At 43.5% G+C, this 26,477-nt stretch overlaps 1 protein-coding gene and 1 non-coding gene across 2 annotated transcripts in view; both read left to right on the top strand.

Moving 5' to 3' along the window:
* Positions 1-26,477, top strand: part of TBC1D22B (TBC1 domain family member 22B) — a 71,956-nt gene that overhangs the window by 21,990 nt on the left and 23,489 nt on the right. Inside the window, exons 4-8 of the mRNA XM_059937475.1 lie at positions 686-865; positions 1,413-1,483; positions 2,877-3,005; positions 4,260-4,325; positions 8,145-8,259. Of these exons, the coding sequence (XP_059793458.1) occupies positions 686-865; positions 1,413-1,483; positions 2,877-3,005; positions 4,260-4,325; positions 8,145-8,259 (561 nt within the window). The remainder of the gene's footprint in view (positions 1-685; positions 866-1,412; positions 1,484-2,876; positions 3,006-4,259; positions 4,326-8,144; positions 8,260-26,477) is intronic.
* LOC132375460 (5S ribosomal RNA) lies at positions 13,375-13,493 on the top strand. Its single transcript, XR_009506010.1, has one exon. It is a non-coding gene; the product is annotated as a 5S ribosomal RNA (ribosomal RNA).

The following is a 26,477-nucleotide window of genomic DNA, read 5'->3' as shown; positions in this document are numbered from 1 at the left end:
AACTGGACACAGAGTTTAGCTTGAGTCTGTGTTCCTGTTATTTCAATTAGAGAAATGTGATTGGCTGGTGAGAAATATGGGGGCACAGAGGAACCTGCCTTAGGCCAGAGCCTCTCACCCATGTGCAGAGCACAACTAGTGGGCCAAGGACAGGTGAGAGTTGTGCCAGAGGTATTGACCCTCTCAGCCCTTGGGGCAGCTGGCTGGGGCTGGGGCTTCGGGAGATCAGCCACCTCCTTTCATTGCGGTGTGCTTTACAGTGTCATTTTCTCTGTGCTCCGTGACGTGGAAAAGGAAGGCAAACACTGCCTTTGACTGCGTTGCCCCAAAACTTGCTATTAGGCACCAAGAAAAGTTCCAGGTTGGGGTAGAAAGAAGACAATTGATTTTCCTCTGAAGTCACAAAAAAAGTTGTCAAATTTGCTACCGCAGCTGGAGTCTCTGTTTGCACATAAGGTGCCTTGGTGTGTATGACAAAAACGCAGGCCTTCCCCTGGGCGGATGAATGGAGCGCAGCTGGGTTTCCATCCCCTGGCTGCTCCACACCGAGCACCTTCAGGCAGCGCACAAACCATGCAGCCGCAGCTCTGGTGGAGGAGACCAGTGCTCAACGGTCAGGTTTAAGGTTTCTCAGAACCTGTGCTCTTCACACAGCTTGTCCTCTTTCTCTTTCAAATTATCTCAGGTGATACATGCCTGAGGAACCCACTCCACAAACAGCAGTCCCTCCCTCTCCGACCCATCATCCCCCTTGTTGCCCGGATCTCGGACCAGAACGCTTCTGGGGCACCCCCGATGACTGTCCGGGAGAAAACCCGCCTAGAAAAATTCCGTCAGCTTCTCTCCAGCCACAACACCGACTTAGGTGAGTCGCCGTGAGCCCTGGGCAAAAGCTAGCACCTCTTGGTGACTGGAATTCTCAGAGACCTGGAAGCTATTGCTCTTTATTCTTCCTTCTTTTACTTTTCCAGCATCTCCTGATCTGGTGCCCATTGAAGTGACATGCAGGTATTAAGTCAGAAATATGTTACTAGGAATTAGGGACCAAATTAGGTGGGACTGGATTCTGTGGCCTGTAGCTATTCTGGCTTTGGTCTCCCCTACCTCCAGGTGATTCTTACTGAAATCCACACCTACTGGCCTTTCTCTTCCCCTCTAACTCTAATCTCTGAGCTGACTGGATCACTGCTGCAGAGCCGTGACCTTGGCGCTTTGCTGCTCAGGGCTGTGTTTTGGGCTTTTTCCCTGTGCTTGTCGGTAGCTGGTGGCGGTGGTGGCAGCGGCAGTGGTGGCGGTGGCGATGGCAATCGTCCTACTGGAACGGTGGGAGGCACCAGGCAGCGCTGGCTGAGGCTTGTCTTAGGGCATCTGTGGGAAGGGCTACATCCAACAAAGCCTTTATCTATTTGCAGATGAACTGAGGAAGTGTAGCTGGCCAGGGGTTCCCAGGGAGGTTCGGCCTGTAACCTGGAGACTCCTATCGGTGAGTTCTACCCACTGTGTAGAGAAGCGTGAGCCTCACGCAGCCCTTCTTACCTGCTGAGGTTAGTCTGGTCACATAAGTCTTGCTCCGTAGACTTCTCTAGTCCTACCGGATGTGGCAGACCTGTGGGACCGTAGTCCTATTTCTCTGCATAAAGAAACACATTCTTGAGAGTTTATTCCCACACACGTAGAAGAGCACACGTTTGTGCCTGTAGCCCTGATCTCGCCTTCTCAGCACCGAGGACGAAGAATACAGTGAGGCTGGGTGAGCCAGCGCTTGTTTGAACAGGCTCCCACATTCCCTGGGCTTCCCTCCTTTTTCAGTAGGAGTAACCTACTTTGCAACTGTGAAGAGTTGATAAACGGGCCTCCCTCAGAAGCCTGCACTAGTCCCGCTTTCACTGAGTAATGGAACACTCTGCCTGTCACTGTGATAGGAACACTTTGAGTTCCTGAGCCTGTAAAATTCATTCATTCGTTCAGTAAATCTTTTAAGGATTTATTGAGGACCTGCTGTTTGCCAGGCATGGTGCCAGGTGCTGTGAGGATATACGGAAGTGAAGACGGCACAGCCCCTGCTCTCCAGGCGCTTGCTCGCTCGCTCGCTATGGAATGTATCCCTTAGCTGCCTGCAAGAGGACGGCTCTCTCCTGACTGCCCCCACCCCCAGTCTTGCAGCCGTGTAATCATTGCCCCTGCTTCTTCTAAGTTTGAATGCTATTAGAAGTAGATGTGGTGAGAATGGAAGGGGAACAGGAGATGCAAGAATTGAGAGTGGGATCTAGACCAGGGATAAGAATGTAAGTTGGCCTGGAGCTGGGGCCAGGAGCGGGGCTGCTGCCAGCAGTTCTGTGTCCGGACGTTGCAGCTGCTGTGTCGCAGATTCCATTCAGGTTCCTAAGCTGGTAATTCTGAGTGTTACCGTAGAAAAGAATGTGTAACCGGCACCGACTCACGTGGCACACCACTGAGATACGCCACAGAGGCGGCCACCTCCCCGTGACCCTGGGAAGGATTGCCTCGTGCACACGCAGCCCCAGGAGGTCCTGACTTGGGTCCAGTTCCCTCCCACTGACCTACATTCGCTGCTCTACTGTGCCAGCTCCGGAGCTCCGCAGTGCTCCAGCAGTACCCGCTCCTAGCGCAGTGCAAGGGGTGCAGGGGTAAATAACCCTGGTTGGCCGTGCTTCATCTGCCCACATGTGCATCGCATTGAAGGAGGAGAGGGCAAACACTGGGGGGCCAGAACCAAGATGGGATTTACGGCTGTGTCTTGGCAGCTTTCTTTCGGTTCCTTTGATAGTTTCCAAGCCACTGCTCAGGCTGAAATAAAAATTAAGGATTCATCCAACCAGTGCCTGTCCCCATCTGACTAGCAGTCCTGTCTACAGGGCTATCTCCCAGCGAACACCGAGAGGAGGAAGCTGACCTTGCAGCGGAAGCGGGAGGAGTATTTTGGCTTCATTGAACAGTATTATGACTCTCGAAATGAGGAACATCACCAGGATACCTACAGACAGGTACAGTCATCGCCTGCTGCCCTTTTGCTCGCTAGTCGTAATCTTAAGGTGTGGCTCCTGGAAGTGCTCTTGGGGTGCGAGTTTTCCAAGTCTTCAGGCTACAGTGTGCTGGTTAGGAATTAAATTTATTCCCAGAGCTACTTCCCCTCTTTCTAATTCAGTAGCTCTTATCTTAGCCATTTTAAATAGATAGATTCTGGGGGGTCCTGGTCAGTGGCAGTGCTTCTCTGACTTTAATGTGCATACACATCACCTAGGATTATGATAAAATCCCAACTAGGGATTATGGTGAAATGCAGATTCTAATTCAGGAGGTCTGGGGTGAGACTTCACTTCTAATGAGCTCCCAGGTGATGCCACCTGCTGCTGGTCCACAGACCACACAGAGAGTAGTAAGGGTTATGGGACACAAGCTGAAAGATGAGTTCACTCTGTGGTCCATCCCTCTGGACTGTGACATCAGTGTGTCCTCCTGGCAGCTGCAGTGCCTCTTTAGCACCCATGTTTGTCTGTCTGCAGGAGCCGTAGCCATCAGCAGCCTTAGCAGGGAGTGTTCTGTCATTGCGCATAGTGGTCCCCACAGCCTGCGGAAAGGTGGAGGGTGTGAAGGGGAGTCTCGTGGTTGCAGAGGGGAAAATACTGGGGGAGGCAACTGTCTACAACAAGCTCCAAGAATTGAAGTAGCCTCTGCGGCTATTGACACAGTCCTTAGGATTGTTAGACATTGGGAAATCCCGCAGCCAAAGCCAATCATCATGACTTCTTTGGTAACAGAAGTCAGAACTTTCAGTGCCAGTTATTAAAGGCCAGCTCCCTCTAGTTCTCTATGCTGGCATGTTTTTGCAGCTTTCAGAGCTCTTTTACTTCTCGGGAACTGTTGAGTAAGAATCTGAAAGAGGCGTACACATTTTGATCATACCTGTTAAATAAGTACCAGCCCAGAGTAAAACAGATTCCAGACAATAGGAAAAAAGCGGATGATTCTCTTAAGTTGTGAAGCCTGTTGCTGTTTGGTGTAAGTGGTTTATTTGGGAAGGTTTCCTCACTGTTCAGTAAGCTATTGCTGTCATGGGAATGTATTCCAGATGCACAGGTAGGTAGGTTTTACTAGACTATTTTTGTATGTCAGTCAGTTCTTTCTAAAGATAAATTGTGCTCTCACTCTTACTCCCTTGATTTCCGGTTCCTAAGAAAATAACTTCTCAAAAGAACAACTTGGCATTTGTGTTTTTGGATACGGCTTCTCTTTTTCAGATTCACATCGACATTCCAAGGACGAATCCTCTCATTCCATTGTTCCAGCAACCACTTGTACAGGAGGTGAGGGAAGTACTCAACATTCTCGGTCCTCCTCCCCCCATCCTTCTGTGGCACCATCTGTGTGGATGTGTGCTTAGCCCTCCCTCCAGGCATGGGCAGGTTTATGGCTAATCGTGATAGTACCTTATGTTCGAATATGGAGCTTTGGTCCTTTCAGAGCACTTTCTTATGCATTCTCATTCGATCCTCATAACAAACCTGTGGGCTGAGTAGCACTTTGAGAGGCTAAGGGACTTGCCCAGCATCTTGAGTCTACCTGGTGACAGAATGAAGACAGAAACCACACCCTAGAATTCCTAGTCTTGTGTTTGCTCTGCTTTATCTAGCTGGTAGTGATATGTGTGTGTGTGTGTGTGTGTGTGTGTGTGTGTGTGTGTGTGTAGTAAACATACATAACAAAATTTACCATTTTAACCATTTTTAAGTGTATAGTTCAGTGACATTAAGTACATTCATATTGTTATTCAACCGTTACCACAATCCATCTCTACAACTTTTTTTCATCTTCCCAAACTGAAGCTCTGTACGCATGAAACAATAACTTTCCATCCCCCAGCAACTGCCATTCTACTTTCTGTGTCTATGAATTTGACTATTCCAGGTACCTCAAATAAGTGGGATCATACAGTATTTGTCCTTTCGTGACTGGCTTGTTTCACTTAGCATGATATCTTCAAGGTTCATCCATGTTGTAGCATGTGTCAGAATTTCCTTCCTTTTTATTTTTATTTATTTATTTTCTTGGCCGCACCGCGCGGCACGCGGGATCCTAGTTCCCCGACCAGGGATCGAACTTGCGCCCCCTGCATCGGAAGCACGGAGTCTTAACCACTGGACCGCCAGGGAAGTCCCCTTCCTTCCTTTTTAAGACAATGATATTCCATTATATGTGTATAAGACATATTGTTGATCTGCCATCTGTCAGTGGACACTTGAGCTGCTTCCACCTTTTGGGTATTGTGAGTAATGCTGCTGTGAATGTGAGTGTGCAAATATCTGAGTCCCTGTTTTAAATTCTTTCGGATACCTACCCAGAAGTCAAATTAGTAGTGATATGTTGAGACCTAACAAGTTGGCAAAGCACATGAAAGGTTTCAGTGGGACTATTAATCTTTTGACCAAGCAGTAAGTATTGATATAAACTCCTCAAGATTAGGGATTTCCTTTGCAGCTTCATAGTAGCTAGGATACTGGATGTAAGTGCTCTTTGAATTATATTTTCACTCATCTTCATAGTAGAGAAAATGTGATAAGAAATGCTCAAAATAATTTCTGTTTGACTTTAGATTATACTCATAATTCTGTTTAAATATAGATGTGTCTACTGATGGGATCCCTCATAACTTACCACTAGCATAAAGAAGATTTTGAGGGTGACACCATTATTTTACCTGTAAGAGTCAGCTCAAAGGAAGCTAAAAACTGCCCAGGATCCCTTTGTGTCTCCCGTTCAGTTTCCCATGGCTCAGCCCTGCTTATTCCTCATTTTAACTTGAAGATGTTCAGATTCTTTTCTCTTACCTGTGCATGGTTACTTTAAATTTGGAGACAGGGAAAGTAGTTTATTTAAAAGGCTTCTCCTAGTAGTGGAACCTGCCTACAGAGAAAGAAATTCAAACTGTAGTCTTTCCAATTTTTCTTGAATCACCTTTCCATCTAGCAGACTGTAGTAATCATAAACAGAATAAATTGCCAACCAAGGAGCAGAAAATTAAGTAACATTGAATATTGAAAGACTTGTTTTATAAACCTAAAGATACTTGAGAATTGACTATAGTAAGTGAGAATTACCCACACTAGTAGAAGAGGTGTCTCAGAGGCAGACAAGATTGTCCCAGGCTTTTTCTGTAGGGAAGATTCCATGGTCTCCCCTGGTAACCAGGCTTGGTGTTCATCTATTTCCATCTCTTTGGCGTTTTCACTTGTACAGTGTGAGTGTGTCTGCACTGTCCCATCCTTACTAGAGAGGGATTATTGCAGGTCTCCTGATTCTGAATGGTTAGCTTCCATGCGCTTGGCCATTGTTTAAGCCAGTCACCAGGGATTTGTGTATTCACAAGGAGCTGATAGCGTGAAGTAGAAGCCCTGATAAGTCCTTCAGAAGGATTGATCTGGAAGAGCTTTTAACAGAGACATCCAGACAGACACAGGCCACAGGAGGTGTGAGGAGACAGAGTGGAGCAGGGAACTCTTGAGATCTTCCTGATCGTGGTGGGTCTAGCTTGAGCCACAGTTTCAAGGGAGGCAGGAAGGTATTTAGCAGCAAAGAATGTAAGAGGGGTCCCATTGGAGCGTTGGGCCTAACACAAATGAGGACGCCACACCCTTCCCTCAGCCCCGGGGAGCAAGTGGGCCCAACTGGTGGAGGCAGAGGCCAGCTCCTTCCAGGCTGGGCTTTGCTCTCACTGCCTGCAAGGGCAGGGGTTTTGACGGTGGGAGTGTTTCTTGGCTCTCTCTGCCAGCTGGAAGGCAGACTCAACACGAGGGCTGGGAAACATCCTTTATTGTGTCTAGATTGTCCACATCTCTCCTACACTGGCTAACCAACTCCAAAACCATACGACCACTTCCTTTTTACTTTTCCCCATGGGAGGTTTTTTCTCCCTTGCACCTGACCTCCGAGAGGGCCTCTTCAATCTGCCCGCAGAGCTGACTGACTCTGAGCTCTGCAGAGCCAGGTGCTGTGGAGGCCCCTAATCTCCTGTCCTCCCTGCATGTAGTCATTACCACCTCTGTCATCCCTCTGGTGTGGTTCAGAGACCTGAGACGGCCCAGTCAAAGCCTGTCTAAGGAATGTATTGGGCCCAGGAGTTGTGGTCAGCAGGATGAAGCCAGGGGATGAGTATCAGCAAGCTGAGAGAAGACAGGGGAAAAGCTCCAAGGGCATAGTGAAAACAGAGAGGAGTGTAACAGAATGCGACAGGGCCGGACTCTGTAAAAGGACCATAAAGATCTTTTCAGGGACATCCCTGGTGGTCCAGTGGTTAGGACTCCATGCTTCCACTTCAGGGGGCCCGGATTCGATCCCTGGTTGGGGAACTAAGATCCTGAGTGCTGTGCAGTGCGGCCAAAAAAAAAAAAGATTCTTTCTTTCTCCCCAGTCTAGTCCTCTGGGCTCTTGTGGCTAATGTACTTAACCCCAGAGGCTTTCCCCATGGAGGCCCTGGCTGACTTCTCTGTTCTCAAGTTCCTGGCTGTAGGAATCCATAGGATTTGGTTTATTTGACTTCCTGTCCCCAGTAAACGTCTGGGTTGCATCCTGATATGTGAAATGACTTCCTGCATTTAGAGTCTGTCACTGGTTCCTAGTCAAGCTGGGTTAGAACTAAATCCAGATCTAGATCTCCTTCCGTCTCAGCAGGGAGAGAGGGGAGTGTGGTAAAGAAGGCATTTCCTCTTTAAATCCTGTAATGACCAAAAGAGATTTAGAAAATGTATCAGAACTTAGATATTCTGATATCTTGCTCCTGGAAATAGAGAAACAGCATCTACAAATGAGCATGGTGGCCTGAATTAATGACATCCACAACAAACCTTTTTCTAAGCCATTTGTGTCACTCTCCTTTCCGTTTCCCAATTTTATATCACATTGGCTAGACACTGAAAAGAGAAAGGGCAAGAAGCACCTACCCCTGTTTAAAAACAGTTAGTGTCTTAGAAACTTTTTGTATTTGTAGACTGCCTTTGTCCACAATATTTTAAAATTTTTTCTACAAATTCTGTAGCATCGCTGAGTTAAATTGTGAGGTAGATAAATGGAGGGAGGGAGAGTATCCCCGTGATTTAACATCATGTCGCCTTTTTTTCTCATTTTCCTAGATCTTCGAAAGAATTCTATTTATTTGGGCAATCCGACACCCTGCCAGTGGGTATGTCCAAGGAATTAATGACCTGGTCACTCCGTTCTTTGTCGTCTTCCTCTCAGAATATGTCGGTAAGAAGCATGAGTACCAAGTTGAACAAGCTTTTGCTCTTTCTTATCTGTGGTCTGTTTGTTTTTCCCAAGAGTGCAGCCAGTGGGCACGTCTTGCTGAAAAAGAGATAGTGGCTTTAGAATACACAGCTAAACCTGTTTTTTTTTTTTTTTTTTTAAATTATTTATTTATTATTTATTTTTGGCTGTGTTGGGCCTTCGTTTCTGTGCGAGGGCTTTCTGTAGTTGCGGCAAGCGGGGGCCACTTTTCATCGTGGTGCGCGGGCCTCTCACTATCGCGGCCTCTCTTGTTGTGGAGCACAGGCTCCAGACACGCAGGCTCAGTAGTTGTGGCTCACGGGCCTAGTTGCTCCGCGGCATGTGGGATCTTCCCAGACTAGGGCTTGAACCCGTGTCCCCTGCATTGGGAGGCAGATTCTCAACCACTGTGCCACCAGGGAAGCCATAAACCTGTTTTAACAGCAGCCGCAGCAGCAGCCTGGAATTTCTCTCTCGAGATGGTCACAGATCTCACCTAAGAAGACCTTTGCCAAAGAATGACCAAATTGATATATTTATGTTCTGCCATAAACAGATGGTTTGATGGTTTGACTGAGGTTCCTTTTGGATTATTTTGAACTCGTCTCAAATGCAGACCCTCATCTGTGAAAGCTGGAATTTTAGATTATACATCAGGCCTTCACACTTCAGTTCACATGCTGTATCTTAGGAGCAGGATGTGGACATATAGAGCGGGAAAGGTGCCAGAATCCAGCTCACACTGGAGGTAATGGAATGGGCCAAGGAGAGCTCCAGGACCTTGGTTTCTCCTCCTCTTCCTTCACCTCTTACCCCACTGGGTTCTTGTCACTTTGAACAGAGTGATTCGCTGTCACGGCAGCAGTTAGGTTTTCTTACAGCTCCAGCCACCTGCTCCAGCCAGGCCTAAATCGTCAGAGTCTTAAAAGGCATTGAGGATCCTCCACTTTTTTGGTTTCCTCAGTCACTTGTGCTTCAAGACTCAGAGGAAAACCTGTCTGTCATGGCCTGATGCTTTGTTCTCTTAGTCAAAGAGAAGTTCATGTGGGAATAAGAACATTGAAAAGGATTTTAGAAAACTATCCGTCTACTCCCCTCATTTCACAGATGGATTGTGAGATTCCTTGCCTCCTTATTAGTGGCAGGGCTAGGACCAGAACCCTCTTCTTCAGACTCTGGGGGTGGTGGGTTATTTTTGTAGAAAGCCATTGCAGGGGGTAGGATGGTAATGAGAAGGGGACTGGAATGGAGCCCCTTGGAGGGGGAAGGCATAAGAAATGCCTCACTTGATCCTTCCCATTCAGGTTTTCTCGTGGGACTCAAAGCCGTGGTGTTTTGGTCTTTCATGAGGCAGCCTTTTTTATTTTTCATTACTCAAAACGTTAAGGCAACCTAATGATGCCATTCCTTGTTCCCCTTAAGTGACAGCAGCCAGGGCAGAACTGGAAGTCAGGGTGGAAGGTCACACTCTTGTTCACTCTGTCCAGTGACCCTAAGCAAAAGCATATAAATAAAGCTTTTGCTGGAGAACTTTCATTTTCCCCTCACTTTAATAGGTCAATTTTCAGAGGCATCTTAATTCTCTGTGGTTTAACTTTATTAAAGAGCGGTGCAGCTGGTCTGTTGGGATTTGGGGGTTGATTCTTGCAGTAGTACTTTTCTGAAATGGTATTCAAGGATGAGCCTAGGAAGGTATTAATCCATTCATTAATCTACATTTGAGGTCTGAATGCTGGCATTGCCAGTTTTTATGCCAATTAAGGGAAATCCTCAGCAGCTGCAGTTCTAATTGGATATTAACTATCTTGTTAGCTGTCATTTATATTTTGTACCAAATTTTCCTTTACCTTCTATAGGCACCCATCCCAGTGCTACCCTCAGCCCCACCAAGCACTGTGCCTTTCTTTTTTGTTTTTTAATAAATTTATTTATTTATTTATTTTTGGTTGCATTGGGTCTTCGTTGCTGTGCATGGGCTTTTTCTAGTTGCAATGAGCGGGGGCTACTCTTCGTTGTGGTGTGCGGGCTTCTCATTGCGGTGGCTTCTCTTGTTGCGGAGCACAGGCTCTAGGCGTGCAGGCTCAGTAGTCGTGGCTCGAGGGCTCTAGAGCACAGGCTCAGTAGTTGTGGTGCACAGGCTTAGTTGCTCCACGACATGTGGGATCTTCCCAGACCAGGGCTCGAACCCATGTCTCCTGCATTGGCAGGCGGATTCTTAACCACTGCACCACCAGGGAAGTCCACTGTGCCTGTCTTTGATAGATATGACTGCATTCTGATCTGGGTGTTGGGTTTGTCAGTCTTACCTGCTGACCAGTGAAACCATTGCTGACCCACAGCGTTTACACAGTGAAGCGTGGGCTTCTCTGCCCTTCCTGAGCAAGGAAGCCTTTCTTGGCAAGGCTGTACTCAGTTTCACCTCTGCAGCAGACTTCAGATGGGTGATTGGTACCTCCTCCTAGAACTAGGAAGGCGGGGCCCATTCTTTTTTTACAAAAACTTTTCAGTTTCAAGCATATGTACAAGTAGAAAAAATAATACCATAAATCCTTATATACCTGCCACCCAACTTCATAACTCTGTCCATTCTTCACCCACTCATCTTTGTGAGTAAGCAAATCTCAATGTCAAGCACCATATAATTTCATCCATAAATATTTTCATATGTACCTTTCGAAGATAATGATTAAAGAAACTCACAGCTGTAATGCAATTATTACATCTAAAAAGTTATAATAGCTCCTTAATATAATCTAATATACAACACCATTCAAATTTTCTTGATTCCCGTACATATATTTAACAGTTTGTTTGAATCAGGGTTCAAATCAGGTCCACACATTCTACTAATTGGTTGATATGTCTCTTAAGTCTCTCTTAATCTATCAGTTCCCATCCATCTCTCTTTTCCTTAGGAGTTTGTACCTTTAGCCCTTATTTTTCCAGTTTTCAAACTAGGACTTGCCAGGCCAACCAGTAATATGACCCTGATTTTTTAAAGCACTTTACCGTTTGCAAAGTACTTTGACTTACCTGATTTCATTTAGTAGCCCCCAATATCTCTTTAAGGTAGATGTATCAACCTATTTTAAATGAGCTCCCAAACTCAAACCTAGGTCTTTTGACCTAAATACCTGTGCTCTTTATAAGAATTGGTGGTATCTCAACTTAGATCTATCTAGTGGCTCCCTCTTCTCCATTCCCTGCTCCAAAGCAGGCAGCACATTTCTTACTGCTCCTTTTCTTAAAACAAAAACAAACAAACAAACAAAAATACAATAGAGGTACATACTCATTTAAAAAAATCAAGGACTTCCCTGGTGGCGCAGTGGTTAAGAGTCTGCCTGCTGATGCAGGGGACACGGGTTCGAGCCCTGGTCTGGGAAGATCCCACATGCCGCGGAGCAACTAGGCGCGTGAGCCACAACTACTGAGCCTGCGCGTCTGGAGCGTGTGCTCTGCAACAAGAGAGGCCACGACAGTGAGAGGCCCGCGCACAGCGATGAAGAGCGGCCCCCGCTCGCCGCAACTAGAGAAAGCCCTCGCACAGAAACGAAGGCCCAGGACTTCCCTGGTGGCGCAGTGGTTAAGAATCTGCCTGCCAATGCAGGGGACACGGGTTCGAGCCCTGGTCCGGGAAGATCCCACATGCCGCGGAGCAACTAAGCCCGTGCGCCACAACTACTGAGCCTGCGCTCTAGAGCCCACGAGCCACAACTACTGAGCCTGCGTGCCACAACTACTGAAGCCCGCGTGCCTAGAGCCCGTGCTCCACAACAAGAGAAGCCACCACAATGAGAAGCCTGCGCACCGCAAGGAAGAGTAGCCCCCGCTCGCCGCAACTAGAGAAAGCCTGCGTGCAGCAACAAAGACCCAATGTAGCCAAAAATAAATAAATAAATAAATAAAATTTATTAAAAAAAAAAAAAAGAAAAGAAACGAAGGCCCAACACAGCCATAAATAAATAAAAAAAAAAAATAGAGGTACATACTCATTTAAAAAAAATCAAGGACTTCCCTGGTGGCGCAGTGGTTAAGAATCCGCCTGCCAATGCAGGGGACACGGGTTCGAGCCCTGGTCTGGGAAGATCCCACATGCTGCGGAGCAACTAAGCCTGTGTGCCACAACTACTGAGCCTGCGCTCTAGAGCCCGTGAGCCACAACTCCTGAGCCCGCATGCCACAACTACTGAAGCCTGTGTGCCTAGAGCCTGTGCTCTGCAATAAAGAGAAGCCACTGCAATGAGAAGCCCACACATCACAGCAAAGAGCAGCCCTCGTTCGCCGCAACTAGAGAAAGCCTGCGCACAGCAACAAAGACCCAACGCAGCCAAAAATAAACAAATAAATAAATAAATTTATTTAAAAAAATAAAAACAGTATAGAATTGTTATTACCTCACCCCTACCCCCCCATCACCAGAGATAACTACCGTTGACCTCTTGGTGTGTATTTTTCCAGTCCTTTTCCTGTGTGCGGATAGAGCTGCATATATTATTTTTCTTTGTTGTATTCAGAAAACTGGGATCAAACTTATCCATACTTTTCTCTATCTTGCTTGTTTTCATTCACAAATATCTGGCCAGCTTTCCAAGTTTGGTCATATGGATCTACTTCATCGTTTTCAGCAATTATATTTGCTTTCATCAAACTTTACTATAGTTGAGTAAACAATTCTTTTATAATAGGACATTTAAATAATCTACAATTTTTAGCTATTATAAAGAACACTTCAATGAATATCCTTGTACATATTTTCTTATACATTTGTGTTAAAATACACGTTTCCCTGAAAGAGAGCCCATAGAACGGAAATTACTAGTCCTAAAAGCATGCCAAATAGGTACCACTCCAAAATTACACTGCAAAAAGGTTTACAGCAGTTTATACTCCAACCACTAATGTTTGGGTGCACTCTTCACATCCTTAGCAAAACTGGGTATTTTAGTCTAACTGTGTTTCACCAATTTGGCAAATAAACCATGGTTTGTGTTTCAATTTTTATTTCCACTTGCTCATCAGTGAGGTGGTTTATCTTTTCTTTTGTGTATTAGCATTTGTTTCTTTTGTCATCTGCTTGTTCAAATCTTTTATCCAGTCTATGGCCATACCACCCTGAACGTGTCTGATCTCATCTGATCTCGGAAGCTAAGCAGGGTCAGGCCTGGTTAGTACCTGGATGGGAGACCGCCTGGGAATACCGGGTGCTGTAGGCTTAAAAAAAGAAAAAAAAAAGAAAAAAAATTTTTATCTTTATTTATTTATTTATTTATGACTGTGTTGGGTCTTCGTTTCTGTGCGAGGGCTTTCTCTAGTTGCGGCAAGTGGGGGCCACTCTTCATCGTGGTGCACGGGTCTCTCACTCTCACGGCCTCTCTTGTTGCAGAGCACAGGCTCCAGACGCGCAGGCTCAGTAGTTGTGGCTCACGGGCCTAGTTGCTCCGCGGCATGTGGGATCTTCCCAGACCAGGGCTCAAACCCATGTCCCCTGCATTGGCAGGCAGATTCTCAACCACTGCACCACCAGGGAAGCCCCAGAAAAAAAAATTCTTTTATCCAGTTTTTAAAAAAATAACTTTATTTATTTATTTATTTATTTATTTATTTTTGGCTTCGTTGGGTCTTTGTTGCTGCGCACGGGCTTTCTCTAGTTGCGGCGAGCGGGGGCTACTCTTCGTTGCGATGTGCGGGCTTCTCATTGCGGTGGCTTCTCTTGTTGAGGAGCACGGGTTCTAGGTGCCCTGGCTTCAGTAGTTGCAGCACACGGGCTCAGCACTTGCCGTGCGTGGACTCTAGGGCGTGTGGGCTTCGGTAGTTGTGGCACGTGGGCTCAGTAGTTGTGGCTTGCGGGCTCTAGAGTGCAGGCTCAGTAGTTGTGATGCACGGGCTTAGTCGCTCTGTGGCATGTGGGGTCTTCCCAGACCAGGGATCAAACCCGTGTCCCCTGCATTGGCAGGTGGATTTTTAACCATTGCGCCACCAGGGAAGTCCTATCCAGTTTTTTCTATTGGACTGTTGGTCTTGTTTTGTAAGAGCTTTATGTGGATTAGATATATTCATTTTTCATCTGCTATGTGTTAAAAATATGAGGTCAAACCACATGAAATTGCTAATATTCAACCATTTTTTTTTTTCACACACACACACTGTATTTTATTTTTACAAGAGATAAATAGACTGACACCAAGCACTGTACATGGATGACCACAACAAAAGCAACGATTGCAATTACCAAACATGAAACACACTCATACTATGTCATAATATTGACATTCAGTCCAGTAATCCTCCACTGTAACAGCTCCTTTACTTTGCAGTGAAAATTGATTTGTATATTCTTTGCCTCTGAGTCCTTGTGGGATTTTTTTTTTTTTTTAATTCAGACAGAAAGTCACAAAAATTATACTCATCCTCATCAGTTCACTCAGTCCCATGTAATTAATTTTTTTTTCATCTTGATCTTTTGTTAGCACTTTTATGAGTTCATCAGTTTTTCATTAGAGTTCTGAAAATGCTTATTCATTCAGTTCAGCAGTACAGTCAGTTACCAGAAACCTGTACTTGTCAGAGTCTTTTCCATGAATTTCTTGAAGATGTAACCCTTTTATAGGAACATATTTGCAAAATCATCAGAGTATACCCAGAACTGTCTGTAAATGACAAAAGACTTAAAAATGACCACGGTTAAAGATTTGATGAAAGTTCATAATAATGCAGTTGACAAGAAAATTAGTTATTTCTGAGATATACATTGTAAAGTAATAACTAGGATTATTACTTATAACATTATACCAGAACATATAAGATTTTTAGAAATTTCATGTAATGTCTGAAACATTTATATTAACATATTTCCATACATATTTCCATACAAATACAAATATAAGATTTTTAGAAATTTCATGTAGTGTCTGAAACATTTATATTAACATATTTCCATACACATAACCCAATGAAAGTTTAGTATTAGTTGTTTTGTTTGTTTTTTTTATACTGCAGGTTCTTATTAGGCATCAATTTTATACACATCAGTGTATACATGTCAATCCCAATCGCCCAATTCAGCACACCACCATCCCCACCCCACCGCAGTTTTCCCCCCTTGGTGTCCATATGTCCATTCTCTACATCTGTGTCTCAACTTCTGCCCTGCAAACCGGCTCATCTGTACCATTTTTCTAGGTTCCACATACATGCATTAATATACGATATTTGTTTTTCTCCTTCTGACTTACTTCACTCTGTATGACAGTCTCTAGATCCATCCACGTCTCAACAAATGACTCAATTTCGTTCCTTTTTATGGCTGAGTAATATTCCATTGTATATATGTACCACATCTTCTTTATCCATTCGTCTGTTGATGGGCATTTAGGTTGCTTCCATGACCTGGCTATTGTAAATAGTGCTGCAATGAACATTCGGGTACATGTGTCTTTTTGAATTACGGTTTTCTCTGGGTATATGCCCAGTAGTGGGATTGCTGGGTCATATGGTAATTCTATTTTTAGTTTTTTAAGGAACCTCCATATTGTTCTCCATAGTGGCTGTATCAATTTACATTCCCACCAACAGTGCAAGAGGGTTCCCTTTTCTCCACACCCTCTCCAGCATTTGTTGTTTGTAGATTTTCTGATGATGCCCATTCTAACAGGAGTGAGGTGATACCTCATTGTAGTTTTGATTTGCATTTCTCTAATAATTAGTGATGTTGAGCATCTTTTCATGTGCTTCGTGGCCGTCTGTATGTCTTCTTTGGAGAAATGTCTATTTAGGTCTTCTGCCCATTTTTGGATTGGGGTGTTTGTTTCTTTAATATTGAGCTGAATGAGCTGTTTATATATTTTGGAGATTAATCCTTTGTCCGTTGATTCGTTTGCAAATATTTTCTCCCATTCTGAGGGTTGTCTTTTCGTCTTTTTTATGGTTTCCTTTGCTGTGCAAAAGCTTTGAAGTTTCATTAGGTCCCATTTGTTTATTTTTGTTTTTATTTCCATTACTCTAGGAGGTGGATCAAAAAAGATCTTGCTGTGATTTATGTCAAAGAGTGTTCTTCCTATGTTTTCCTCTAAGAGTTTTATAGTGTCCAGTCTTACATTTAGGTCTCTAATCCATTTTGAGTTTATTTTTGTGTATGGTGTTAGGGAGTATTCTAATTTCATTCTTTTACATGTAGCTGTCCAGTTTTCCCAGCACCACTTATTGAAGAGACTGTCTTTTCTCCATTGTATATCTTTGCCTCCTTTGTCATAGATTAGTTGACCATAGGTGTGTGAGTTAATCTCTGGGCTTTCTATCTTGTTCCATTGATCTATGTTTCTGTTTTTGTGCTAGTACCATATTGTCTTGATTACTGTAGCTTTGTAGTAGAGTCTGAAGTCAGGGAGTCTGATTCCTCCAGCTCCATTTTTTTCCCTCAAGACTGCTTTGGCTATTCGGGGTGTTTTGTGACTCCATACAAATTTTAAGATGATTTGTTCTAGCTCCGTAAAAAATGCCATTGGTAATTTGATAGGGATTGCATTGAATCTGTATATTGCTTTGGGTAGTATACTCATTTTCACAATATTGATTCTTCCAATCCAAGAACATGGTATATCTCTCCATCTGTTGGTATCATCTTTAATTTCTTTCATCAGTGTCTTATAGTTTTCTGCATACAGGTCTTTTGTCTCCCTAGGTAGGTTTATTCCTAGGTATTTTATTCTTTTTGTTGCAATGGTAAATGGGAGTGTTTCCTTAATTTCTCTTTCAGATTTTTCATCATTAGTGTATAGGAATGCAAGAGATTTCTGTGCATTAATTTTGTATCCTGCAACTTTACCATATTCATTAATTAGCTCTAGCAGTTTTCTGGTGGCAGTTTTAGGATTCTCTATGTATAATATCATGTCATCCACAAACAGTGACAGTTTTACTTCTTCTTTTCCAATTTGTATTCCTTTTATTTCTTTTTCTTCTCTGATTGCCGTGGCTAGGACTTCCAGAACTATGTTGAATAATAGTGGTGAGAGTGGACATCCTTGTCTCGTTCCTGATCTTAGAGGAAATGCTTTCAGTTTTTCACCATTGAGAATGATGTTTGCTGTGGGTTTGTCATATATGGCCTTTATTATGTTGAGGTAGGTTCCCTCTATGCCCACTTTCTGGAGAGTTTTTATCAGAAATGGGTGTTGAATTTTGTCAAAAGCTGTTTCTGCATCTATTGAGATGATCATATGGTTTTTATTCTTCAATTTGTTAATATGGTGTATCACATTGATTGATTTGCGTATATTGAAGAATCCTTGCATCCCTGGGATAAATCCCACTTGATCGTGGTGTATGATCCTTTTAATGTGTTGTTGGATTCTGTTTGCTAGTATTTTGTGAGGATTTTTGCATCTATATTCATCAGTGATATTGGTCTGTAATTTTCTTTTTTTTGTAGTGTCTTTATCTGGTTTTGGTATCAGGGTGATGGTGGCCTCATAGAATGAGTTTGGGAGTGTTCCTTCCTCTGCAATTTTTTGGAAGAGTTTGAGAAGGATGGGTGTTAGCTCTTCTCTAAATGTTTGATAGAATTCACCTGTGAAGCCATCTGGTCCTGGACTTTTGTTTGTTGGAAGATTTTTAATCACAGTTTCAATTTCATTACTTGTGATTGGTCTGTTCATATTTTCTGTTTCTTCCTGGTTCAGTCTTGGAAGGTTATACTTTTCTAAGAATTTGTCCATTTCTTCCAGGTTGTCCATTTTATTGGCGTAAAGTTGCTTGTAGTAGTCTCTTAGGATGCTTTGTATTTCTGCGGTGTCTGTTGTAACTTCTCCTTTTTCATTTCTGATTTTATTGAATTGAGTCCTCTCCCTCTTTTTCTTGATGAGTCTGGCTAATGGCTTATCAATTTTATCTTCTCAAAGAACCAACTTTTAGTTTTATTGATCTTTGCTATTGTTTTCTTTGTTTCTATTTCATTTATTTCTGCTCTGATCTTTATGATTTCTTTCCTTCTGCTAACTTTGGGTTTTGTTTGTTCTTCTTTCTCTAGTTTCTTTAGGTGTAAGGTTAGATTGTTTACTTCAGATTTTTCTTGTTTCTTTAGGTAGGCTTGTATAGCTATAAACTTCCCTCTTAGAACTGCTTTTGCTGCATCCCATAGGTTTTGGGTCGTCGTGTTTTCATTGTCATTTGTCTCTAGGTATTTTTTTATTTCCTCTTTGATTTCTTCAGTGATCTCTTGGTTATTTAGTAACGTATTGTTTAGCCTCCATGTGTTTGTCTTTTTTACGTTTTTTTCCCTGTAATTCATTTCTAATCTCATAGCGTTGTGGTCAGAAAAGATGCTTGATATGATTTCAATTTTCTTAAATTTACTGAGGCTTGATTTGTGACCCAAGATGTGATCTATCCTGGAGAATGTTCCGTGTGCACTTGAGAAGAACGTGTAATCTGCTGTTTTTGGATGGAATGTCCTATATATATCAATTAAATCTCTCTGGTCTATTGTGTCATTTAAAGCTTCTGTTTCCTTATTTATTTTCATTTTGGATGATCTGTCCATTGGTGTAAGTGAGGTGTTAAAGTCCCCCACTATGATTGTGTTACTGTTGATTTCCTCTTTTATAGCTGTTAGCAGTTGCCTTATGTATTGAGGTGCTCCTATGTTGGGTGCATATATATTTATAATTGTTATATCTTCTTCTTGGATTGATCCCTGGATCATTATGTAGTGTCCTTCCTTGTCTCTTGTAACATTCTTTATTTTAAAGTCTATTTTATCTGATATGAGTATAGCTACTCCAGCTTTCTTTTGATTTCCATTTGCATGGAATATCGTTTTCCATCCCCTCACTTTCAGTCTGTATGTGTCCCTAGGTCTAAAGTGGGTCTCTTGTAGACAGCATATATATGGGTCTTGTTTTTGTATCCATTCAGCCAGTCTATGTCTTTTGGTTGGGGCATTTAATCCATTCACGTTTAAGGTAATTATCGATATGTATGTTCCTATGACCATTTTCTTAATTGTTTTGGGTTTGTTTTTGTAGGTCCTTTTCTTCTCTTGTGTTTCCCACTTAGAGAAGTTCCTTTAGCATTTGTTGTAGAGCTGGTTTGGTGGTGCTGAATTCTCTTAGCTTTTGCTTGTCTGTAAAGCTTTTGATTTCTCCATCAAATCTAAATGAGATCCTTGCCGGGTAGAGTAATCTTGGTTGTAGGTTCTTCCCTTTCATCACTTTAAGTATATCATGCCACTCCCTTCTGGCTTGCAGAGTTTCTGCTGAGAAATCAGCTGTTAACCTTATGGGAGTTCCCTTGTATGTTATTTGTCGTTTTTCCCTTGCTGCTTTCAATAATTTTTCTTTGTCTTTAATTTTTGCCACTTTGATTACTATGTGTCTCGGCGTGTTTCTCCTTGGGTTTATTCTGTATGGGACTCTCTGCGCTTCCTGGACTTGGGTGGCTATTTCCTTTCCCATGTTAGGGAAGTTTTCGACTATAATCTCTTCAAATATTTTCTCTGGTCCTTTCTCTCTCTCTTCTCCTTCTGGGACCCCTATAATGCGAATGTTGTTGCGTTTAATGTTGTCCCAGAGGTCTCTTAGGCTGTCTTAATTTCTTCTCATTCTTTTTTCTTTAGTCTGTTCCGCAGCAGTGAATTCCACCATTCTGTCTTCCAGGTCACTTATCCGTTCTTCTGCCTCAGTTATTCTGCTATTGATTCCTTCTAGTGTAGTTTTCATTTCAGTTATTGTATTGGTCATCTCTGTTTGTTTGTTCTTTAATTCTTCTAGGTCTTTGTTAATCATGTCTTGCATCTTCTCAATCTTTGCCTCCATTCTTATTCCGAGGTCCTGGATCATCTTCACTCTCATTATTCTGAATTCTTTTTCTGGAAGGTTGCCTATCTCCACTTCATTTAGTTGTTTTTCTGGGTTTTTTTCTTGTTCTTTCATCTGGTACATAGCCCTCTGCCTTTTCATCTTGTCTATCTTTCTGTAACTGTGGTTTTTGGTCCACAGGCTGCAGGATTGTAGTTTTTCTTGCTTCTGCTGTCTGCCCTCTGGTGGTTGAGGCTATCTAAGAGGCTTGATGGGAGGCTCTGGTGGAGGGTAGAGCTGACTGTTGCTGTGGCGGTCAGAGCTCAGTAAAACCTTAATCCACTTTACTGTTGATGGGTGGGGCTGGGTTCCCTCCCTGTTGCTGTGGTGGTCAGAGCTCAGTAAAACCTTAATCCACTTGACTGTTGATGGGTGGGGCTGGGTTCCCTCCCTGTTGGTTGTTTTGCCTGAGGCAACCCAACACTGGAGCCTACCCGTGCTCTTTGATGGGGTTAATGGCAGACTCTGGGAGGGCTCACGCCAAGGAGAACTTCCCAGAACCTCTGCTGCCAGTGTCCTTATCCCCACGGTGAAACAGAGCCACCACCCGCCTCTGCAGGAGACCCCCCAACACCAGCAGGTAGGTCTGGTTCAGTCTCCCCCAGGGTCACTGCTCCTTCCCCTGGGTCCCGATGCACACATTACTTTGTGTGTGCCCTCCAAGAGTGGGGTCTCTGTTTCCCCCAGTCCTGTCAAAGTCCTGCAATCAATTCCCACTAGACTTCAAAGTCTGATTCTCTAGGAATTCCTCCTCCCGTTGCCAGACCCCCAGGTTGGGAAGCCTGACGTGGGGCTCAGAACCTTCACTCCAGTGGGTGGACTTCTGTGGTATAAGTTTTCGCCAGTCTGTGAGTCACCCACCCAGCAGTTATGGGATTTGATTTTACTCTGATTGCGGCCCTCCTACCGTCTCACTGTGGCTTCTCCTCTGTGCTTGGACGTGGGGTATCCTCCTTGGTGAAGTCCAGGGTCTTCCTGTCAATGACTGTCCAGCAGCCAGTTGTGATTCTGGTGCTCTCGCAAGAGGGAGTGAGAGCACGTCCTTCTACTCCGCCATCTTGGTTAATCTCTATTCAACCATTTTTGACACATCCCTCCATGGGAATTTTATATAGTTCAAGCTAATTCTTTTTTTTTTTCTCCCAGACCATCATTTGTCTTTTCAACTTTGTTTACTGTGTCTCCTTATGTAGCACTTCCTAATTTTTATGTGGTCAAATCTGTCCATTCGACAGGTATTTATTGAGCTCCTCCTATATGCCAGAGGATAGAGTGACTAAGATAACAGATGTGGGCCCTGCCCTTATGGAGCCTCCCATCTAGTGCAGGGGTTAAAAGGTTCACAGAAAATTAAACAAGTCATTGCAAAGTGTGAGAAGGACATGAAGGAAATATCTCCTCCTTTATGGTTTTTAGATTCAGTATATTGCTTAGGAAGTCTTTCCCCACCCCAATATTATAAGAATATTCTTCCATGTTTTCTTCTAATATGCTTGTGGTTTTGATTTTACATTTAGCTTTTTAAATTCCATTAGTAATTTATTTTCCTGTACAGTGGGGGTTGAGATTTAAAGTTACTGTTCCAACTGGATAGTTCATTTTTTCAACACTGTTTATAAATAGTACATCCTTTCTTCACTCATGTGAAATCCCTCTTCATAATATAATATAAATTTCTTTATTTATATGGTTTACTTATTTCTGTTCCATTTATCTCCATTTCTATGCATGTACCAACAGCTTGGATTTTTGACCTTTGTAGTGTGTTTTATTATTATTTCAGGGCCAGTCTCTTTCATCATCCTTTTGTAAAAATTGTCTTGGCTCTTCTTCCAGGTGAACTTTAGAATCAACTTGCCAAATTCAGGATGTAGGGAACCCTTTTGAATTTTTATTGGAAGTGCTGCAGTAAATTTACAAATTAGTTTGGTGGGGTATTTTTTTCTTTTTTTGATAGCAGCTTTGTTGAGATGGCATTCGTATACCATACAATTCACCCATTTAAAGTGTACAATTCAATGGTTTTTAGTATATTTATAGAGCTGTGTAACCATCAGCACAGTCAATTTTAGAATATTTTCATCAGCCCAAAAAGAAACCCTGTACCCCTTAGCCATCACTCCCAAGCCCCTGCACCCCCTCTATTCCTAGGCAACCATTAATCTACTCTCTGTATCTATGGATTTGCCTTTTCTGGAAATTTCATAAAAATGGTCATTCCTTTTTATGGTCAAATAAATATTCCATTGTATGAATATACCACATTTTATTTGTATGTTCATCGGTTGCTGGGTATAAATTAAGCTTCAAAGAAACAAGGCATACAGACTTCCCTCCAGCCTCAAGGCCTTTCCTGAACATAGATTCAACATTGTTTGTGGCCTTCAAGAATAGTTCTCTTGTCTGAGTAATAATGCTGCTTTTCTTCCCTTCTCTAATAGTGCCATATCCTAGTAAGGCAGCTACTGTGAAAGTTGTGTTGTTATGACCTCTCTGATATGACTCTCCCTACCACAGGAGGAGGCCTCAGGTATCCTTCACCCATGGAACAGGCCAGGCAGTTGCCCTCATCATCCCAGGCAGGTATCATCAGGCAGCCTTAGCCCACCGCCCCATCTTACTGAGCTGTAGCGTGGAGGACGTGTCCTAGTAGAGCTGTGGGATCCACATGCCACCAGGACGTTGTTTGCCCTCTCTCCTATCTCCTCCCCTATCTGTTCTTTATTACTTTTATAAATTGGTACCTGAGCTGGCTTCATGCTTTGTGTCATGTTTGTTGTAAAATAGTTGAAAATGGGGAGAACCAGTGACTCCCCTCTGAGTTGCTAGAGGATTTTTCTGTAGCTGGCTTAGCCCCCCAGTAGCCTCTTTATCTGCTGAAACCAGCTGCTCACATAGAAGTGGGTCCTCTGTGGATAAACCAGCTATGTCTGGGTCCAGAGGTGACAATGCTGGAGGGTCACCCCTGGGGAGATAGAGTCTCTGGACTGTGACCCCTGAGATGGTGGAATGCCTTTAGACTCTCATCTCCAAAACCTAATGGACTTAGATGACATTATTGATCTAGCTTGGAACATATTAAGGTCAAATGTAATTGATGATGTGGCCATCACCAAATTAAGCTGTGTAACAGCAACTGTTTAAGTGATGCAAATGAGGAAGTCGTATAGAAAAGTGGGGCTCATGACATGTCCTGTTTTCAAAAGAAGAGTGGTGCCTGGTGATTTCTTTCATTACAAAATGAAACACTGTCAAATAACTCTCCCCCTTTTCCTCTGCATGAAGTAGTACAGCAGGATTTTCATTTCAGGTTTACTTAAAAGCATGACAGCAGTAGAACTCCCAGAAGGGAAGTCTTTCCCATACCTCTGACTCACGTTCCCTGCGTGACATTTACACTCAGATATGTCATAAATGACCAGTTAGGATTAGCTTGTCTGCACTGACAGGGAACCAATACCTTAAGCAAGAGAGAAAATCTTACTTCTCTCACATTAAAAGTCAGGAGGTAAGTAGTCTGGGGCTCCGGGGTATCAGGGATCCAGCCTCCTCCCTCTGTTGTCCTACCGTTCTCAGCATGTGTTTTTGTACTCATGATCCAAGATAGCTGCTTGTGCTCTAGCCATCACATCTATATTCCAGCCAGTATGGAGGGGGAAAGGAAGAAAGGCATACTCCTTCTGTTGAAGGACACTTCCCAAGTACATGACACTTGGTTTTGAATCTCTCTTGTCTGAACTTAGTCTTATGGCCATTCCCATCTGCAAGTGAGCCTGGAAAACATAGTCTGTATCCCAGGTGGCCAGTACCCTTACGAGTCCTTTCCCCAAGGAAGAGTGGGTTATAGTTATTTATGGATAGTGACAATCTTTGCTATCCCTAGGCTCCTCAGACGCAGTGTTTGACTAACTCCTCTCCATACCCAACCACCCTTTTCTCTCAGTTGCCAGCATTTCCTGTCACTTAAGTCAGAAATGCTAAGACTTGTTCGTAATTCTTTTTTCTCATTCTTGCATATCCAATCGGTTACAGAGCTCTGATGATTTCATGTCCTAAATATTTCTTGAATCTGCTTCCCTCTCTATTCCTCCTATGACTACCCTAGCTTAGCCCTGGATTGCTGAAATGGCCAAGTGTGTTTTCCCATCTCTGGTTTTTATCCCCTTCTTCCCATCTTTCACACCATTTAAACACAGACTTGTCGGTGCAGTTCCTTTGCTTAAAACCTTTCACTAGCATCCCATCACCTACAGTTAAAATGTCCACATTCTCAGGAGTTCCCTCGTGCCCTAGTGGTTAGGATTCTGGGCTTTCACTGCCATGGCTCGGGTTCAATCCCTCGTCGGGGAACTGAGATCCTGCAAGCCACGCAGCACAGCTAAAAAAAAAAAAAAAGTTCAGATTCTCTAGCTTGTGCAAGGCCCTGTGTGCTCTACTTCCTGCCTCACCTCTTAAACTCAGAAATCCAAAACTGACAGTTTTAATCTAAAGCCTTGTCCTGTACCACCTCTTTATCCCCTGGGCTAATCCTTGTGCATCCTTTAAGACACCCCTTCTTCCTGGAAGCCTGCCCTGAGACTTCTTGCCTGCCCCCACCACCCAAGTGGTACTCTTTCCATAACCCTGTGCATTTCCCCTTTGTAGGACTTTACCACACCAATTATTGTGTGTTTCCCTCCTACCCTCTCCCACCAGACTGTATGATTCTTTGAGGCCAGAGACTATTTTAAACATCTTTATATTCCCAGTGCTTTTATTTTGATGTCCAAAATAGGCATTCCATACATGTCTAGATGAATGAAAGAATGAAAATTTCGTAACGTTGCTAGATATTCAGGAAATAGTGCAGCTTTGCTGGGCTTGGCCACTGGAGGGCAGTGAATTACCGTATTCTGCTACTGTGCTGAGATAGTCAAAAGTTCTCTCTCTTGTAAGCGATGGAGATGGAGTTCTATCACTCATTCAGCAAATACTTATTGAGAACTACACCGTGCCAGGCACTGCTCTAGGCACTGGGGATACAACCGTAAACAAAGTGGACGAAAATCCCTGCCTTTCACTTCTAGGTATTTATACAAGGAAGATGAAAGCGTATAGTCCCTCAAAGGCTGCATAGGAATATTCATAACAACTCTATTAATATAGACAAAAATTGGAAACAACCCAAATATCTGTTAAGAGGAGAATGGATGGTCACACAGTGGAATAGTACTCAGCCATAAAAAAGAATGAACTACTGATAAAAGCAAGAACATGGAAGAAATCATCTCAAAAACCATTATGTTGAACAAAAGAAGCCAGATACCGAAAAAGTACACATTGTATGATTCCATTTAAATGGAGTTCATAAATAATCTACAGTGATAGAAATCAGAATGATGGTCGACTCTTGGTGGGAGATTGATTGGGAAGAGGCAAGAAGAGACTTTATAGGGTGATGGAAACGTTCTCTATTTGGACTGGGGCACTTTTTTACACAGATGTATACATGTGTCAAAACAGAACCGTGCGCTTATGTGTAGTCTAATGTAGGTAAGTTATATGTAAAACTAAATCCCTTCCGCTGAGCGTAAATTCTGATCAGCAGAAACTGACAATAAATAGAAAAATAGGGCTTTCCTGGTGGCGCAGTGGTTGAGAATCCGCCTGCCAAGGCAGGGGACACGGGTTCGAGCCCTGGTCCGGGAAGATCCCACATGCCGCGGAGCAGCTAAGCCCGTGCGCCACAATTACTGAGCCTGCGCGTCTGGAGCCTGTGCTCCGCAACAAGAGAGGCCGCGATAGTGAGAGGCCCGCGCACAGCGATGAGGAGTGGCCCCCGCTCGCCACAACTAGAGGAAGCCCTCGCACAGAAACGAAGACCCAACACAACCATAAATAAATAAATTAAAAAAAAAAATCAGAAGATTCCTACATTACAAGTGTATATGAATTAAAAAAAAAAAAATTAAAAAAAAAATAAGTAAGGTATTTGTTACCTTGACTGCGATAAGTGCTATGCAGGAGAACAAAGGAGGAAAGAAGGACACAGTTGTGCCCTGTTGGCAAGAGTGGGAACAGGAGCAGGTTTCAATCAGGGTAGTGAGCCGGGGTCACACTGAGAAGACGATGTCTGAGCAAAGTCCTGAAGGAGGAGAGGAGGTGAGCCATGCAGTTAATTTTTGGTAGTTAACACTCAGATTTTCAGAGGAAAGGAGTTGTTGTTAATAACTCCCCACATGCCCAGGTACCATGGCCCCTGCTGCCGTGTCTTGCTCCTGGGCTGCTGTGGATTATACTCCAGCTCCGTGCTCTTAGATCCTGGGAGGCTTCATTGTGCATCTCACACCCGACTCTGCCCTGCCG

This window comes from Balaenoptera ricei, chromosome 11, assembly GCF_028023285.1.
Source record: "Balaenoptera ricei isolate mBalRic1 chromosome 11, mBalRic1.hap2, whole genome shotgun sequence".
Lineage (NCBI taxonomy): Eukaryota > Metazoa > Chordata > Mammalia > Artiodactyla > Balaenopteridae > Balaenoptera > Balaenoptera ricei.
This window is presented reverse-complemented; position numbering and strand designations above follow the sequence as displayed.